The 19,200-nt window shown below is 38.6% G+C and overlaps 1 protein-coding gene across 3 annotated transcripts in view; it reads right to left on the bottom strand.

Moving 5' to 3' along the window:
- The window catches only part of ITGA8 (integrin subunit alpha 8), a 221,473-nt gene that overhangs the window by 175,497 nt on the left and 26,776 nt on the right, over positions 1-19,200 (bottom strand). For all 3 annotated transcript variants that reach the window (XM_017874126.1, XM_017874144.1, XM_017874133.1), the window contains exons 3-6: positions 13,836-13,936; positions 9,889-10,012; positions 4,075-4,136; positions 2,937-2,982 (exon numbers count right to left, since the gene is read on the bottom strand). In XM_017874126.1, coding sequence (XP_017729615.1) covers positions 2,937-2,982; positions 4,075-4,136; positions 9,889-10,012; positions 13,836-13,936 — 333 coding nt within the window. The remainder of the gene's footprint in view (positions 1-2,936; positions 2,983-4,074; positions 4,137-9,888; positions 10,013-13,835; positions 13,937-19,200) is intronic.

The following is a 19,200-nucleotide window of genomic DNA, read 5'->3' as shown; positions in this document are numbered from 1 at the left end:
AAAAAAAAAAAAAAAAAAAAAAAATTTTTCATAAATCGATCTCTCCTGGATCTTTCTCAATGACTTTTAAACATGATCAAGTTTCTTCCATTAAAAAAATTCCTCCCTCAACTATTAATCTCAGATTCTACTCTATCCTAAACTTTACAGCCCAAATTACAGAATCTTCTCGGTATTCTCTCTCTAGGCCTCCCATCTATACCCGTGGCCTCGTTAAAATCAGTACGCAAGTGATGAAAATTTATATTTCACTTTAGATGTCTTCTGAGCTTAAGCCCTAAATACTTATGTGAAACCCTTTAGGTATTTCAAACATTTTCATACCCAACAGAACAAAAAGTAAACTCATCTTCTTCCCTCTCCAGCCCGCTCCAAACCTGTCCTCTTCCAGTGTTCTCTATCTCAGTGAACAGCACCCACCTACAGCCATTCAGTAGCAGGCGTCAGAAACATTCCCTCACCACCTCTTCCCTTACCGCCATATATCCAACCCATCATTTAGGCTGCTTCGTTTGCCTCCAAAGTGTTTCTCAAATTTCTCTTCTTTTTCAGTCTGTACCATCGTCGCTCTAAGAAACAGACATCTTTACCTGAAACTTATACAGCTTGTTTACCTGATAAACTTAAAAGTAGTTTATATCCTTGTAACTACTTTGCTGATAGTTCACCTTGGCCAACTTTCAATCTATTTTCTGTAACGCAGCCAGAATGATCTTTTCAAAACATAAATTCAGTTGTAGCACTCCATGCTTAAACTCATTTCGTAGTTTGTCACTATACTCAGGACAAACAACACCTTCTTACTCTAGCCTAAGCCATCTATTTAAACTCTTAAAATCTCCCAGTGGTTTCCCATAGTTTGTAGAATGAAGACAAAACAGCTTAGCATGCACTGCAAGCCTGCAATGTGAAACTTGAATAAAATTTTAAATTTCTATGTCTCAGACAAAATGCTTCTATGTGCCATTGCTATGGAAAATTTTCAGCAAATCCTTTGTATCCAACGTTTTTTCAACTTAAAGAATGGATGATGTGAAATTAACATCTATTAACATTATTGTGTTAATTTCACATCATCCATTCTTTTGTGACATTAGGGACTCCATACCACCCAAGCACTTCTTCCCTCACTCTCTTAACTCTGGTCACCTTGACTTTCCTCTGTTCTCACCCACACTGCCCTCCTGCCTCCCACAGAACATCTGCACATGGTCCCTCCTCTCTTCACCTATGTAACTCCTACGTAAGGTCCAGATCTCAGTTCAGGGTTGCTTGCTTTCCAAGTTCGTTAACCTTTGCGCTGCCGCTGGCCTATGCAGCACCTTAGCAAGAATTAGAAGACGTCATTTCCTCTGGGCAGATGCTGTCTGCACCTGGGTTCATGGCTCTGTAAGCAGAACACAGGTTGTATTCCAGCTCCCTGTCAGCCGGTGGTCAGAGGACAACACACACCTATCCACAGCCACCCTGGAAAAGCCTCCTAATTTCTCCCAGCCCCATCACCAAATACCTTTGCTTTGGAGTGTGTATCACAGTTGGGGGTTCTCGGGTACCCCTGTGAGTGTTTGATTAATGCCTGTTATTCTCTAGATATTAACCTCCATGACAGTAAGAATAATGTGTTTTTACTCATTAATGTATCCCCAGCATCTACCACAGAGCTTGGCAGAGCCTCAACACATTCTTGATGGAGAAATGAATTGTTAAGTTGCAAGAGTATTTAAAAATATCATTTACATTACAGAGTACGGGCTGGGCACAGTGGTTTACGCCTGTAATCCTAGCACTTTGGGAGGCCAAGGCGGGTGGATCACCTGAGGTCAAGAGTTTGAGACCAGCCTGACCAACATGGTGAAACCCCATCTCTACTAAAAATTCAAAAATTAGCTGGGCATGGTGGCGTGCACCTGTATTTCCAGCTACTCAGGAGGCTGAGGCAGGAGAATTGCCTGAACCTGGGAGGTGGAGGTTGCAGTGAGTCAAGATCATGCTGTTGCACTCCATCCTGGGCAACAAGAGCAAAACTCTGTATCAGAAAAAACAAAAACAAAACAAATGAGAATACAAATCGAAATGATGCTTTTGTTCTTACTCATACATGGAAGCTAAACAAATTGATTTCACTGAAGTAGAGTGTGGAAAAGTGGTTCCTAGAGGAAAGGATGAATAGAGATTCAGGTATAGCCAGAGATGGGTTAACGGACACAAAAGTACAGCCTGGTAGGGGGAATAAGTTCTTATGTTCTATAGCACTATAAGGTGACTACAGTTAACAACAATTTATTGCATATTTTCAAATAGCTAGAAGAGATTTAAAATGTTCCTTGGCCGGGCGTGGTGGCTCAAGCCTGTAATCCCAGCACTTTGGGAGGCCGAGACGGGCGGATCACAGGTCAGGAGATCGAGACCATCCTGGCTAACACGGTGAAACCCCGTCTCTACTAAAAAAAAATACAAAAAACTAGCCGGGTGAGGTGGCGGGTGCCTGTAGTCCCAGCTACTCAGGAGGCTGAGGCAGGAGAATGGCGTAAACCAGGGAGGCGGAGCTTGCAGTGAGCTGAGATCCGGCCACTGCACTCCAGCCTGGGCGACAGAGCGAGACTCCGTCTCAACAAAAAAAAAAAAAAAAAAAAAAATTGTTCCTAACACAAATGATCAATGTTTGAGGTGATGGTTATGCTAATTACCCTGATTTGATCATTACACATCATATACATGTATGAAAATATCACATGTTCCCCATAAACATGTGCAATTGTTTTGTCAATTAAAATAAAATATTAAAAGCAAAAACAACAAATAATGCTTCATTTGAGAAACTATGAATAAGGATATAAAATTAAGGTAACAGAAAGTAAACATTTAACATTACTTCTGGGCCTATCCTTCTGTTGGTAACAGTAAATGTGCTTTTCTGCTCTGCCAACAGAACATACCTTGCCAGTAGAAACTCCCAGGTCCTCCCACAATAAGGTCTCCATTCTACAAAACAGAAACAGCAACAGCAACCATAATCAGAAAAGAAACACTGAACATTTTTAAAGGGTGATATATCATTGTTAATAAGCATTGCTCTAACAATTTGTTACACATAAAAGCAATTTTAAAAGAGACCCTTCTATCTGAAGCCTGCAGTTCATTTTCCTTCCTCTTTTGTTTTCAATTATTTAGTGAATTATCACATTAAATAATTTTAATTTCACTCAATTAAGTAAGTTGAACTCTCTCCCTTGAGAGAGATAAATTCTGGTTTTGGGCATTGCCTCTGACAAGCAAAATATCAACATGTTTAATGCTGTGCAGTTCTGCAGACATGGTCTTTTGAGGCTCAGTGATAAAAAAAATTCTGTTCCAATTTATTTCAAGGCCATAGTAATGCCTATTTTTTTCCATACATCCTCAATGCCTGCTCCCTCTCAGGAGAAAGAGCAAACACTCCAGACTAGCAAATACAAACATTTTCTCATGAATTTACATCCTCACCTTTCATGCCTCATATTTTTAACTCTCAGTGGAAAATACCAAAACAAAAAAGTAATGATAAAAAGTATGATAAAAGACAGTAAACAGTTTATACATTGATGAAATTTTTCTATACTATTTTCAAAACCACAGAATCTGTTCCCTCTACATTCTTACTGAACATCTCTGTTTAATTTTGTGAATGATATGTGAATTTTAATATTAATATTAAATGTAACTGGTCAATTACAGTTAACAAAAAATGAATAGATTCCTGTGATCTTTTTAAGAAACATTTCTTTACTGAGTTTTTTAGATTTTCATTTAAAAAATTATTGCCACAAAGGGTAAGAAGAAAGGCTGTTGCTTTTCATCATGTCTATTTCTCTACTATTTAATAGGCTGCTATGTACGTAAGTTATTTACATGAAAATAAAAAGTGAACAGAAAATATTTTTAGAAAGAATTTGCCCAAACAGGCTAGGTATGTTCCTTAAGATTCTTTGTTTCTTTGGTGGTGGTGGTGGCTTTGAGGTGTGGGAGTGAGAGGCAGAGGGTAAAAAAAAAGCAATCAGATTAAATATTAGAAGCTGCAAGACCAAAATAATTCACCTTATAAAAATCCAGACTAAATCCCGCTTGGCAGTAACCCTGCCCTTCCGGATCAGCATTGCCTAGAATGATCAAAATACATACATGTTATAATATCATCATTCCTGAAATATTTTTTTAATAACCAATTCAGGATATTATGTTATTTCCTCTGGAACCTTCTAAATTAAAAATGATCAATATGTGTTTTATGTGTATTTTTTAAATGTATTCCAAGTCATTTATTAAACAAATTTCCATCTATTTTCTTACCCCAAATATCATTGTGATTCTCTAGTAAGATCAACAGGAATAACATCCCTTTTGGCTACTATATTGGGTCTTATGACTCATGTTCATTTGAAGAAATAAAATCTCTATCTTTGACTATATTCCAAATTTCCCATGAGGCAATAACGTGTCTCTCCTTTGCCCCCTCGTGATGAGTGAAGGCAGGTCTGTCATTCCCAACAGGTGACACCTTGAGGAAGAAGGAGCAGTGCAAGATGACCTTTGTGGATGTCATCTTCTGGGCCACCAATAAGCGTTTCCATTGTTATGCTCTTTAATAGGAACTTAATTTTAAATTATCCTATTATGGCCAGGCGCGGTGGCTCACACCTGTAATCCCAGCACTTTGGGAGGCCAAGGCAGGCAGATCATGAGGTCAAGAGATCGAGATCATCCTGGCAAACATGGTGAAACCCTGTCTCCACTAAAAATATAAAAATTAGCTGGGCACGGTGGCGCATGTCTGCAGTCCCAGCTACTTGGGAGACTGAGCCAGGAGAATCGCTTGAACCTGGGAGGCAGAGGTTGCAGTGAGCAGAGATCATGTCACTGCACTCCAGCCTGGGTGACAGAGCAAGACTCCATCTCAAACAAACAAAAATAATAATAAAATTAATTATCCTGTTATAATAAGCTGGGTAAATTGGGAAATTGCATTTCTGGTCACAGTCTCACTGGACATTGCAATGCTAGTGTTCACAAAAGACAAAATTCTAGTAGTAGCTTATCTTGCTGTCCATCCAATATGACTCACTAACTCATTGTCCAATAGGACCTCATGGTACAGTTGTAAAGTATAGGCAGACCAACACCATGATTTCAAGGCTATTATCAAAAGTCTGTAGGGCATTAGGACCAGGAATTTACTACTTGTAACCTGTACTTTAAAAGAGTTTCTACAACTCCTAACAGGCCTAAAATAGCCAAAATGTAGTGAATTAAGTAGAGGGAATTTCAATCCTGCATAGTTAGATTTGGACATGTAAATCATTTCTTATCAAGGATATTCCTCAGTGGAAACTGAAATAAGAGGATGGGAAGGGAAACACACGTCATCACAAGAAGTACTGATGACTGGGCATGTGCCTGTTCAGAAGCTTTTTGAGATGGACCTGGCCTTTCCAGCTTCCCTTAGAATGTCTCCTGGTTTTTTCTTTCCTTTTGTCATTACTTAGCTAATTTTAGCACTGTCATCATCAATTTTTTACAGATGCTCCCTTTATTTTTAAAAACACTTTTTGACCTCATGCACTGTATTTTAACAAAATTTGTTCCTTATTTCACAACTGTATTTCATGATTTATGATCATGAATCCTATAAAGTTTCCTAAAAGCTCATCTCTATAATTTGGAATGTCTGAGTAGCAGTTTTCTAGAAGCTCATAAGTATAAATATTTATATGCATCTAGAAATATATATGAATGCATGAGATATTACTCTGAACCTATATGTATTCATATACATGTTCTTACATATTTTCCATCCACAAGCCTTTAAAATCCCTTTTAAATTCAACCCTGACTTTTATTTTAAGATTGTAAATTATTCGAAAGGGAAGAAACACAACCATTCTTTGAAAGTACTGCTTTAAAACAGCAGGCTGAAAACAATTAAGAGAAAACATTCATTTTTTACAAAATACACTGAGAAAATAATGAGCTCCAAATGTTTATTGTAAGTGGTAATTATAATAGAGCATGAGGTTCTTTCCATGACAAAGTCTTTTTTTTTTTTTCCTTGTTGAATCATAATTTATGGGAGTTGAAGGAATCTTTCTTCCTGGGACTTCAGAGCATCTGTGAACTTGATAATTACGTCCTAGAGTGAACTCAGGAATCCAAGGAAGCCTGTGGATAATTTGCTACTATTTGTTGACTTCTTATCCAACAAATGGAAGGGTGTGTGTGAACCATCTCCCCCTGAATTATGAATGACCATAAGAGCCATAGGCAGGTGATCAATATGAATGAGCAGGTAGTGGCTGACAATATCAGCAGAGTGGGTTTGTGGTGTAAAATTAACATGAGGTGCTTCTTTAAATTTTCTTTTGAAAATAATACTACTGATGTTTCCTGTTCTGGGATACTGACCATCCATATGCTCAGGAAGAAGCTGGCTTTGTGTTAATGATCTGTGAACTTCTTGGCCATGACGGAAAGTCTGCTTCTTAGATGATGTGAGGAGGAAGAAGTACCCCTAGGAATAGGGAGACCAGGAGGATGTGAAAACTGTGGCTATACAGCAGAGAGGAAAGAATTCATGGCAGTTTATTGAGCTATTCTGCAACTCAACATGTGTTCCATTCTATCTTTGTTGAGCTATTAGCCTACTGTGTCTGTGCAGCTTAAGATGCAAATGTGCATTAATGTACATTTTTGAAGAATGGTTCAGGCCGGGTGCGGTGGCTCCCGCCTGTAATCCCAGCACTTTGGGAGGCTGAGGCGGGTGGATCATGAGGTCAGGAGATTGAGACCATCCTGGCTAACACAGTGAAACCCTGTCCCTACTAAAAAAATGCAAAAAATTAGCCAGGCGTGGTGGCGGGCACCTGTAGTCCCAGCTACTTGGGAGGCTGAGGCAGGAGAATGGCGTGAACCCTGGGGGCAGTGCTTGCAGTGAGCCAAGATCACACCACTGCACTCCAGCCTGGGTGACAGAGCGAGACTCCACCTCAAAAAAGTAAAAATAAAAAAAGAATGGTTCAAACTCACTCTGAAACTTTTCCCCTAGAAGTCTACATTTCATGTGGTGTATTTTGATGTGAGCCCTCACATCCCACACAGGTAGTCAGGTGAAAAGGCAGAACAAGGAGTGACTAGTTTTATGAAGATCATCCTTGATGGCAGTTGGAAGAATATCCTACATTATCAAGGCAAAAGGCATATGAAGGATGGTCTTGTCTTTTTAGTTAGAGTTATTTGTTGTTCGTTGAATGAGCCCGCTTGTCCGTGAGCGCATGATCAATATCACAGAACAGGCATGGAGTATAGGATATGGATAGGTGTAAATATTGATGAAACAAGTTCAGTCATGAATCTCTCCACTCCCATTCTTTTTCTGATCTATTTTGGATTTCCTTTGATATTGTTTGTGGGATTTTATCTTCAGCGTAACAATACTGACCTCTTAATAAATTCAAGAGCACAGCACTTTGAATGGAACGCGACACAAACTAGGCCTCACCTTGGTTGTTGCCTGAGTCTGGGGAGTTTCTCTCCTCTCTACTCCAATAATCATTTGCTAGAAGAATCTCTTTCTATCATCTTGTCTAAAATGCTGCTCTTCCCCTGGCTTCCCCAGCACAGGTCTCTCCCTCCTTTCTTGTCTTGTTGTATTTTTTGTAGCACTTTTCACTGCCTGACATTGTATCATAAACACATTTCTTTACATTTTTGCTGTCTAGAGCCAGTTCCTTGAACAGAGGGCTTTTTTCCTCTTGTTCTTTGCTGTATTCCCTAAACATAGAAGAGTTAGTTTAGTGCTCAATGTGTGTGTGTGTGTGTGTGTGTGTGTGTGTGTGTGTGTGTGTTTTAAGAAATCCTGGCCGGGCGCGGTGGCTCACGCCTGTAATCCCAGCACTTTGGGAGGCCGAGACGGGTGGATCATGAGGTCAGGAGATTGAGACCATCCTGGCTAACACGGTGAAACCCCGTCTCTACTAAAAATACAAAAAAAAAAAAAAAAAACTAGCCGGGCCTAGTGGTGGGCGCCTGTAGTCCCAGCTACTCGGGAGGCTGAGGCAGGAGAATGGCGTGAACCCGGGAGGCGGAGCTTGCGGTGAGCCGAGATCCCTCCACTGCACTCCAGCCCGGGCGACAGAGCGAAACTCCGTCTCAAAAAAAAAAAAAAAAAAAAAAAACAAAAAGAAATCCTGCATTGAATAAATACTTCAGTCCAATGATCTACAAAAAACGCCTACTTTAAAGCTATTTAAAATAAAATCCTTATTCCAGGGACTATCCATTCAGCTCACATTTTTTGTAATCTGAAGAAGTGTCTGATTTACTTTAGTATTTTCAAATAGAAAGCAATAATCTTCTCCTTGTTAAAAATCCTCACTAAAAGCCATCAGAGTTAAAATGTTCAAGCCAGGTGTGATGCTGCATGGCTGCAATCCCAGCACTTTGAAAGGCTGAGATGGGTGGATCGCATGAGCTCTGGAATTCAAGATCACCCTGGACAACATGGCAAAAACCCTTCTCTACAAAAAATACAAAAATTAGCTAGGCATGGTGGCACATGCCTGTGGTCCCAGCTATTTGGGAGGCTGAGGTGGGACGACTGCTTGAGTCCAGGAAGTCAAGGCTACACTGAGCCATGATCACAAACATTGTGCCATGATCACACTATTGCACTCCAGCCTGGGTGACAGAGTGAGACGCTATCTCAAAAACAAACAAACAAATAACAATAACAACAACAAAAAAACGGTTCCGTTCCCAGTACTTTAGGTTTCTAAATCTCAGTAGCCTGTTTGTTAACCCTCTAATATCACTAATCTGTTTTTTCTAATTTATTTATGACATTTGATCATTATCTTCCCTACATTAATATTGAATTTTAGAAACATCATGCAAAGGGGGAAAAATTTATAGGTTTAGAGATCAAGCTAATTTGGGATTTAGTGGTTTTTTTAAAATCAATATCCTGAAATCAGTCACTAGAATGTTCTTTCTACTACATTTTCCTTCCAGTATGGTCTTGTGGATTATCAAGAATAAGAATGAAAATCCATAGGTTGCTTATCAACAAATCCCAGTGATCTATCTGGCACACTGAAAACTGGAGGAGTTAATTAAAGGACTCCGAGTAGATGAATCCATCTATCCATCCACCCATCCACCGATCCATCCATCCATGCATCCATCCATCCATCTGTCCATCATGCTATCCCAAGTCTTGGGTATTCCACAGAGATAAAATGATCAAAACACAAAACCCCAAAGATGACACTCCCAGGTTTGCTTTAAAGACTACTTGGCTGCAAGATTCCTGGAACTGCCATATGAGATTTGAACTCTAAGTATACAGGGTCATTTTGAAAAAAAGGATTAAACCTCTTAAGCAGAAAGGCATATCATGCAGACAATCTGCATACACAGCTGGCAAAGAAAGAAACAGCCATTGAGAACACAAGCCAGACAGAAATCTCAAGTTGAACATATGCCCAGGTCCAACCATGCTAGCTAACACCATTTCAGCAATAAACAAGTAGAGTGGGGAGTCAGCATTCTTTAGGACACGGGGCGTGAATTTTGAACAGCAACTGACACCTTATGGCCTAAAATAAGGAACCAATCAATTCTGCAAAATATCTTAAATCAGAAGTGTTCTAAAACACAGAAGATCAGTAGAATTCCACGCCTTTGACCTGCTGTCACATCAAGACATCTATAAGGCTGACAGAAATCTTTACTTACCCCCAAAGCTTTTTCCTTGCAACCCTGTAAGTTTTCAATGGTGTTTTGAGCCTACCTGCACTCCTGTCTACAATAAAAAAGTGCTTGAGCTAATGTCACTTTCAAGGAATAAAATTTGCTTACTGTTCCGGCAAGGAGAGAACTCGGCATAGGCGCTGAAGTTCTGAATTGCTACATAGCAGGTGCCAACTGGGTCTTTTTCTGGTGTCGGTTTAAGAGTTCTCCAGTGATATAAAGGAGCACAGGCCTAGGAAACATCAAAGACAAAAAAAAAATACATTTTTGCTGTAGGTTTCTCATACTATAGTTTTATCTGATTTATTGGTATAACAAACGGTTACATTATTGGGTGAATAAATTGGCCTCTAGCATGCTAATGAGTACCTTGGTCATCAGAGGTAATTACTTCCAAAAGTAATTTTTTATGTTAATACACTATAGAATTGGTGAAAATTAAATACATGCAAAAAAAGGAGTTTTCTGACAAATTTTTTTTTTTTTTTTTTTTTTTTTGAGACAAGGTCTTGCTCTGTCACCCAGGCTGGAGTGCAGAGGCCTGATCACAGCTCACTGTAGCCACAATATCCTGTGCTTACGTGATCCTCTTGCCTGAGCCTCCCAAGTAGCTGGGACCACAGGCACACACCACCATGCCTGGCTAATTTTTCTTTCTTTCTTTCTTTCTTTCTTTCTTTCTTTCTTTCTTTCTTTCTTTCTTTCTTTTTTGTAGAGATAGAGTCTCACTAGGTTGCTCCAACTGGTCTCAATCTCCTGGGCTTAAGTAATCCTCTTGTCTCAGCCTCCCAAAGTGCTGGAATTACAGGGAAGAGCCACAGCACCTAGACCCCATAGAAATTAAATTTTTTCTGCCCCTAAAGGCAAGCAGAAAATAATTCCTAAAAGCAAATAACTAATATTTCTTTTCTTCTTTTTAATTGGACCTACATAAAAGCAAATGATCATGTAAACAGTGAATTAATCAGTGTGATGTCTTATGAGAACAAGTTCCTTTCTGTGTCTAATTATTGTTTTTGAAAGATGACTTTCAAATCAAAGGATGCAAACAAGCTAGTAAACTTCTGTTTTGTGACGCCCCCTAGTTTATCACCGAAGCTGCATCTTATGACTTTTAAACAATGACTTTCATCTGGATGCACTTCTTCATTTTCACAGTGTTTTGGCTTGGTTTTCCTTTCATGGTTTTATTCAGGGCAAAACTGAAAGTAAAAGCATCTTATGCCTGTTTTAGCAATTTTATCAGGGGTGATCAGAAAGTCAGTAAGAGAGCATGTTAATGAGCTGCAAGCATTTCAAGGCATGAAACACGACAGGTGAAGCAATTCAAGTCTCTGGCCCTCCTTGTTATGGAGAAATGTATTGAGATAAACTCCAAAGGCCTCTATCTTTTTGAGAAAGGAGAGTTATCCACATTATTTCGTAAATGCCCTCTCCATTCTAAGGTAGCAAATAACCAAAGGGTTAGAAACCAAATGACCTGGGCTTATTTCCAGCTAACATATAGAGTGGTAAATTAAATAATGTTGCATACTGTACAAATATTTGCTCACACTTTGGAACCTTTTTTGGAATTGATTTAACTGCCTACAGGACTTACATATGAAGGTTTGCATATAAAACTTGATTAATAGATGTATAACATGTTGAATTAAATGCATGCCTATCAGATAGAAGTTGAAACATAATTTTACAATACCAAATGATGATGCATTTGTTTGTTACATCTTTGCTTTTATGATTTATAATTTGTCATATCAGAAACTGATTTGATGCCTCACCCATGCCTTTTCATTTTCGGAATGTTGCTTTAGAGAAAATAAGACATACTTTATGTCATTGCCTATGACCCCCTTTTTAGGAATACATTGTGGTGAAAAGAGAGAACTGCTTCTGAATTAGTTTGCTTAATATCAGGAATATTATGGGCAAAAATGGATTTAAACAATAGCAAGAAAACATGATCTGGCTGCTTTTGCAGAAGTTTAGATTCTAACAAGAGCATTGTATGGAAATCCTCTTTAAGGAAATGAAATAACATTTTGTTAGGAATGAAGAGAGGAAATAAACGTGTATAAAACATTAGCATGATTTGGACTTCTGTTTTGCTTGCCTGAATCTTCTGTAAATATTGTACCTGATTCTCCAAATACTCATCTCTAAAGACAGAATCCTAGAACACAGAGCTGCCAGCCTGCCTTCTAACTTGATGGTATTATGTCACACTTAATTCCAGAGAAGTGAAAAAAAATCCCAATTTGAAAGTGGTCTGTGCTTCCAAATGTGTCCTTGGTAATTTGGACCAATGCATAACTACTTTTAGTAAAGACAACTCCTAGTGTCAAATAAATTACCCTTCTACAACTTTAGTTGTTTGGTTTTGCCTCTCTATATATTATAAAGTCTTGGCCAATACCTCAAAACTCTGTAACTCTTCTAGGTTCCCCAAGTTATCTGGTTCATAAATTCAGCATAAGGTGCAGATGCAAAAGCACAGGGAAGTCTACATCATGAAGCATTCACTTGTGTAGCCTGATCTCATCCAACTGGCCTCACCTTCTGTTTCACCAAAAGGCATTTCATGCCACAAAAATGCTTTCCAGTGTTTGTCTGATGTTAGCTCTAAAAAGTTTCTCTTTTTCAATCTGCTCAGTTTCACATTGATGTGAAACATACTGATGTGATATATTTAGGCTTTGACCCAAACCTGCTATGTATACTCATGGTACCTGGATATATAAAATGATACTTCTGGAGGCAGGATTTTGCAGTTATAAAATTACACCATATAGGAGAGAATTTAAATGTTCAATCTGCTAAGTTTCAGTGTTCAAAGAAAAAATTTAGCTTGAAATATACTCTGTATTATCCTATTTCCCATCACATATTTTAGAAAATGCATGCATGCCAAAAATTAATCACTTTTATTATGAACATGGTATATTATTTTAGTTTCCATTGTTTTGAGGATTTCTACAATTACTGAATAAATATGCAACTATTATGTGTTACAGATAAAATTTCAAGACACACACACAAAAATCAAAACTATCCAAAAGATTTTTTAAACCCCAAACAGTTATTACACAGAGTTAATTTTCAACAGCAAGTCCCATAAGTCATATACCACCTTAAAAGTTCTTACCAATTCTGGAATGTAAAACTTGTATTAATGCAAAGACAACCCTACAAAACTATGTTGTAAATGTTGGATTTCTTAACTAGAGGGGGCCATATACACTTTATACATTACCTGTTTTATGTCAAAATCTTTTTGGGGTTAACCACAGACTAAATAAAGTAAGGCATTTCCTTTAGATACTTATTCTTATTAAATCATAATTCAAGTAGCTTTCAACAAATCCTAAAAGCCAAAGTTATTGCTTTATTGTTGTAAGGAAATTAAAGCCAATAGGTTGAAAAATTCCCCAAACTAAAAAAGACTTCCAGATTACTTCAACAGTCATTTGCTTCTTGATAACTTAGACACGTATCATTGCTCAGAACAACAAAATAATAGAATTATAAAGTCATAGCACTTTGAAGCTGAAAGATTATCTATTTGGGAATGAGTGTTTTTATTTTAAAAAGTATTAATGAACTCAGAGAATCATGCAGTCAGCCGTTTAAAAATTATGAAAGACAGCTTTCCTTTCGGTGGAAAAGGATCAATGAAACCAAAGCAGATTAACTTAGCCTCCTTATGGGAATAGTCCTATTTTTCTGGTCAGATTTTAAGTAGTCCCTAAGTCAGTCTTAAGCAGTATAATATTTTACCACTTTAAGATTTAGCTTTTACTTTTCTTAGTTGTTTTTGAAATATTTGAAAATAATTAACTGCTTTTCTGGAAAACAGGCTTTATTTCTGATAACTTTAAACACTAAAATACATTCCTTAATTTTAAGCATTCAGTTTCTTTTAAAATGCCAACAAGCTTATCATTGAAAGTCTAACATGTTCCTATAGGAAAGAGCTTTCCTAAACATGAGCTTTAAAACATTGCAGTGCACACCATACTCCAAAGCAGCAGCACAAGCCCACGGCTCATACTCACCACAACTTTTCCTTTGTGAGCTTTCACTGTTGCTCCAAACCACTGATTGGATTTAAACTCAATATGTTCTTTGGTTCCATTAACTCTGATTTTTCTGTTGTCTGACAAAGAAAATATGAATAGTTAATAATTTGTAAAACATGGCAGCCAATTAAAACACATAATAAATTTGTACATTAAAAATACTTGAACTAATACAAATCCTTCTCAAACTCCTCCAAAAAAATTGAAGAGAGGCTGGGTACGGTGGCTCACGCCTGTAATTCCAGCAATTTGGGAAGCCAAAGTGGGAGGATCATTTGAGTCTGGGAGTTCAAGACCAGCCTGGGCAACATGGTGAAACCCTGTCTCTACCAAAAAATACCAAAAAACAAAACAAAACAAAACAAAATAAAAACAGCTGGGCGTGGTGGCTTGTGCCTGTAGTCCCAGCTACTCAGGAGGCTGAGATGAGAAAATCACTTGAACCCAGGAGGTGGAGGTTAGGTTGCAGTGAACTCAGATTGTGCCACTACACTCCAGCCTGGGCAACAAAATAAGACTCTATTTCAAAAAAAAAAAAAAAAAAAAAAAAAAAAAAAAAAAAAAAAAAAAAAAAAAAAAAAAAATTGAAGAGAAGGAAATAATCCAAGGGCCAGCATTACCCTGGTACCAAAGCCAGACAAGGGCATTACAAGAAAAGAAAATTACAGGCTAATATCCCCAATAAACATAAATGTAAAAATTTTCAACAAAATACTAGCAACCCAAATCCAACAGCACATTAAAAGGATCAGTGATCATGTTTAAGTGGGATTTATCCCTGGAATGCAAGGATATGTCAACATAGCAAATCAACAAATATGCTACCCACATTAATAAGATAAAGGACAAAAACCATATGATCATTTTAATAGATGCAGAAAAAGCATTTGACAAAATTCAATATACTTTCAACAGAAAAACTCTTAAAAAGTTAAATATAGAAGGAATGTACCTACACGCAATAAAACCATAAATCACAAGCCCACAGCTAACATTACACTTAGCAGTGAAAAGCTGAAATCTTTTCCTCTAAGATCAGGAAGAAATGCCCACTCTCACCACTTCCATTCAACATAGAACTCTAAGTCCTAACCAGAGCAGCTGGTCAAGAAAAAGAAAAGACATCCAAATCAGAAAAGAAGTTAAATTGTTCTGTTTGCAGATGACATAATCTTATATATAGAATGCCCCAAAGATTTCACTAAGAAACTATTTAAAATGTTAAATCCGGTAAAATGGCAGGACACAAAATCATACAAAAATCCCATTTACAATAGCATTTAAAAAAATACTTAGGATAGATGGCATCGGCCAGATGAAGACTAGAGGTGCCTAACACTTGCTCCCTTACAAAAAAGGACCAAAACAACAACAAACAACTACATTGCAACCAGACTAACTTAAGGAGATTACTGGAGTACAGCAAGGGAGTGGCAAAAACTCTGTGAGAATAGAAACTCCGGATGGCCGCAGAGAGAGGGGAACAAAACGTCTTTCTTCCACCATTTCATCTCCCAAGCCAGGATGAACTCAGAACTAGGAGGGAAAAGAAGAGCAGGAGGCCTCCTGAGCCCCATCACTGTCATAGACACCTGCAGTCTGCTTTGGGAGAATTCTGCAGTCCTCAAAAGCCCTGTGCCCAGCTGTGGAGCTACCTGCAGTTCACACAGCGGAGCAACTTCAGAGATGGAGCTCACTTTGTACCCCACTGCTGTGACCCAAGCTGTTACTGCACTGAGCCATCTGGAAGCAGGAGTCACTGCTAGAGTACATCCTGCTCTGGGGGCCACTAGCCACTGCATCCCTCCATCCTTGAGCCTCTGCCAACATTGCACTATCCTCACACACACACAGCAGTGCACCAATCCCCAGTCAGCCTGCTGCAGCTCCCTACACCCTGGGCCCTTCATCTCCCCATCCCAATTGCTGCTGTGCCCTGCTGCCAGCTACTCAGAGCATGGGCCCAGCAGAAAAGCTGAATCCAAACCCACAGAGGAGCTGCACCCCTTTGGCATCAGAAGCAACCTTCTGCTTTGGCCCCAGGGAATTGGTGATTTGGTGCAGAGGAGCAGGTGTGATTCTGCACTCAAGCCCGTGTTTTGCCCACCCTCTCCAGGAAACATAGCTTTCTCTGAGCTGTATTACCCAACCTTTGGGCCAAATGGCAGCAGCACCCACCTCCCTTAAGTGCTGGAGTTCAGCCCTCCATAGTGTGACCTGCTGAGGCTCCCCACTCCCTGGGGAGCGAAGCCAACATTGCACTGCTCCCTGTCCCCTGGTGTCCAAACTACCACTGCACCCTACCATTCATAGGACTTTGCTGCCACTGCACCTGGCCTCACAGAGCCTGGGCCACCGGTGTCCACCACTCCAGGGTTCAAAGTCAACACTGTGACTTAAAAGTGGAAATCCTCTCATTTGCCACAACACGTATGAACCTGATGATATCATGCTAAGGCACGAATAATTTTGTGCCTGAAACAAGCCAGGCACAAAACCACAGATAAACATAGAACTACTGTATGATCCAGCAATCCCACTACTGGGGATCTATTCAAAGGAAATGGAATTAGTATATTGAAAATATATCTGCACCCCCATGTTCATGGCGGCACTGTTCATAAGAGCCAAGGTATGGGATCATCTTAGGTGTCCTTCAACAGATGAATAAAGAAAATGTGGTGTGTATATGATGGAACACAATTTAGCCTTAAAAGAGGAAATCATCTCATTTGCCACAACCTGGATGAACCTGAGGATATCATGCTAAGGCACGAATAATTTTGTGCCTGAAACAAGCCAGGCACAGAACCATGATCTCACTTACATGTGGAATCTAAAAAAGTCAGACTCATAGAAGCAAAGAGTAGAATGATAGTTACCAGAGGGTGGGGAGGGCAGAAGGAATTGGGGAGATGTTTGTCAAAAGGTACAAAGTTTCAGTTGGGATGAATAAATTATAGAGATTTATTGTACAGAGTTGACCAAGAGAATAGATTTTAAATGTTCTTAATATACACACACATATACACAAAAGGCAACCATACTAGGTAATGAATATGTTTATTAGCTTGATTTAATTATTTCACAAAGTATAAATAGATCAAAACATTACATTGTACATGATAAATATATACAATTTTTTTGAGACAGGGTCTCACTCTGTTACCCAGGCTAGAATGCAGTGGCATGATCACAGTTCACTGCAGCCTCGACTTCCCTGGGCTCAAGTGATCCTCCCACCTCAGCCTCTCAGGTAGCTGGAAATATGTGCACGCCACCATGCAGGGCTTTTTGTTTGTTTGTTTGTTTGTTTGTTTGTTTGTTTTTCGGTAGAGGCAGGGTTTTGCTATGTTGCCCAAGCTTGCCTTGAACTCCTGAACTCAAGCAATCTTCCCGCCTTGGCTTACCAAAGTGCTGGGATTACAGGTGTGAGCCACTGTACCCAGCCTTATACAATTTTTGTCAATTAAGAAAAAAAACTTGAGCACCAATTTTCATATAGAGGGGGATTTCTCTTTGATTAAGTCTAAGTTAGAGCATGACTCCCATTAGATAAATATAACATGAAAATATGTATTCAACCATGACATTTCACAACTTAAAAGAAGCATTTTCTTAAGATTTGCATTTCAGAGGTAACTGTCTTGCAAACTTAGTGTTGACTCTGGTATCCTTGAATCTGCACTTCAGTTATTGATTTCATATTGAAGACCATATATTTATAACTACTCTAAAGATTTCCAAATCTTTCCCAATAGTGAAACACATGGGATTCTGCCTACTCTGAAGAACAGAGGCTTCCCAGCATGTGTTAGCGGGAATCAGCAGGAAGGACTCCAAAGTCTTGGTTTTTAACTGAATAACACATGTCTACACAGCCACAGTAGATAACACCCCAACACAATTGTACATACACTTTGCAGATGTCAGCATGAGTGGGGCCATCTGGGTAGAAACTCAACCCAATTATAACACACTTTAGTTCTTAATAAAAAGCATGCATCTCGGCCAGGTGCAGTGGCTCATGCCTGTAATCCCAGCACTTTGGGAGACCAAGGCAGGTGGATCACTTGAGGCCAGGAGTTCGAGACCAGCCTGACCAACATGGTGAAACCCTGTCTCTACTAACAATACAAACATTAGCTGGGCGCGGTGTTGCACATCTGTAGTCTCAGCTACTCAGGAGGCTGAGACATGAGAATTAGTTGAACCTGGAAGTGGAGGTTGCAGTGAGCTGAGATTGTGCCACTGCACTCCAGTCTGGGCAACAAAGTGAGACTGTCTAAAATAAAATAAAATAAAATAAAATAAGACAAAATAAAGCAAAGCATGCATCTTTTCTTTCACTCTTGATTTCACATTCAACTATTTCACACGTGGTTCTAATTGCATAGTTTTAACTAGAGCTTTATCAGTAATAGCTAATGAATTTCAAAAGACATTTGTACTAGGGCATCTTATTTGTGTGTTTCCTGTGGTATGCATTTTATTTTCTTCCTTGACTTTATAAAATGCATTACAAAATAAACTTTTATTCCTATTAAGTGAGGCCAAAACAAACATGTAATTAAACTTTCAATGGAGTTTACTTACGATCACAGACTGTTTAAAGAATAAATTATACATACTCAATCTTAACCTAAAATTTACATTTTGACATGTCAGTAGAAAATCATGAATTTCCCTCTTAAAAATCTTATTCTTTTGATGTTTCCAGATGTTTTTAAAAAACAAGTTCTGGAAATCCTCACCCAAAGTGCACATGACTAACAAAGCATTACAGCATCTTACAGTTTATAGCTTAAACTGGAAAATATAGACATTTCTATTTATGTCTAGGCAGCTTGGAAGTTGATAGAGTTGGAAGCTGAAGGTTCTTGCCGTCAATGATTAGGTGACCTTGGGCAATTCATTTAATCTTTTGCAGTTTCGATTTCTTCTGTAAAAAGGGGCTGAGAATAGCTTCCTCTTCTCCTCCTGCACAGGTGATCATAAAGTCAGGAGGATTCCGTGAGATAAGTGAGCATGAAAGTTCTTTGTAAATTGGGAAGTCACACAACAGAAATCGTGTAGCGATACAGCTGAAGATCCATAGGGTTTTTTTTTTTTTTTAAATCTCTTAATTAGAGATAGCTTAAGATAGTTTAAGACAGCATAAGTCTGTTGTTTTGTTATCACAGTTTAGTATCACCAGCTTAAGGTATCCCCACTTAAGCTGGGATGTTGATGTTGTACAACAGAAATCTTGCAGCAATACAACTACATGAAGGTCAATGGCTTTAATATATACTTATTTTTAAAAATCTATCTATATTATATATAAAATATGTATACATCT

The sequence above is a fragment of the Rhinopithecus bieti genome, unplaced genomic scaffold (genome assembly GCF_001698545.2).
Source record: "Rhinopithecus bieti isolate Rb0 unplaced genomic scaffold, ASM169854v2 scaffold_1012, whole genome shotgun sequence".
In the NCBI taxonomy this organism is placed as follows: domain Eukaryota; kingdom Metazoa; phylum Chordata; class Mammalia; order Primates; family Cercopithecidae; genus Rhinopithecus; species Rhinopithecus bieti.
This window is presented reverse-complemented; position numbering and strand designations above follow the sequence as displayed.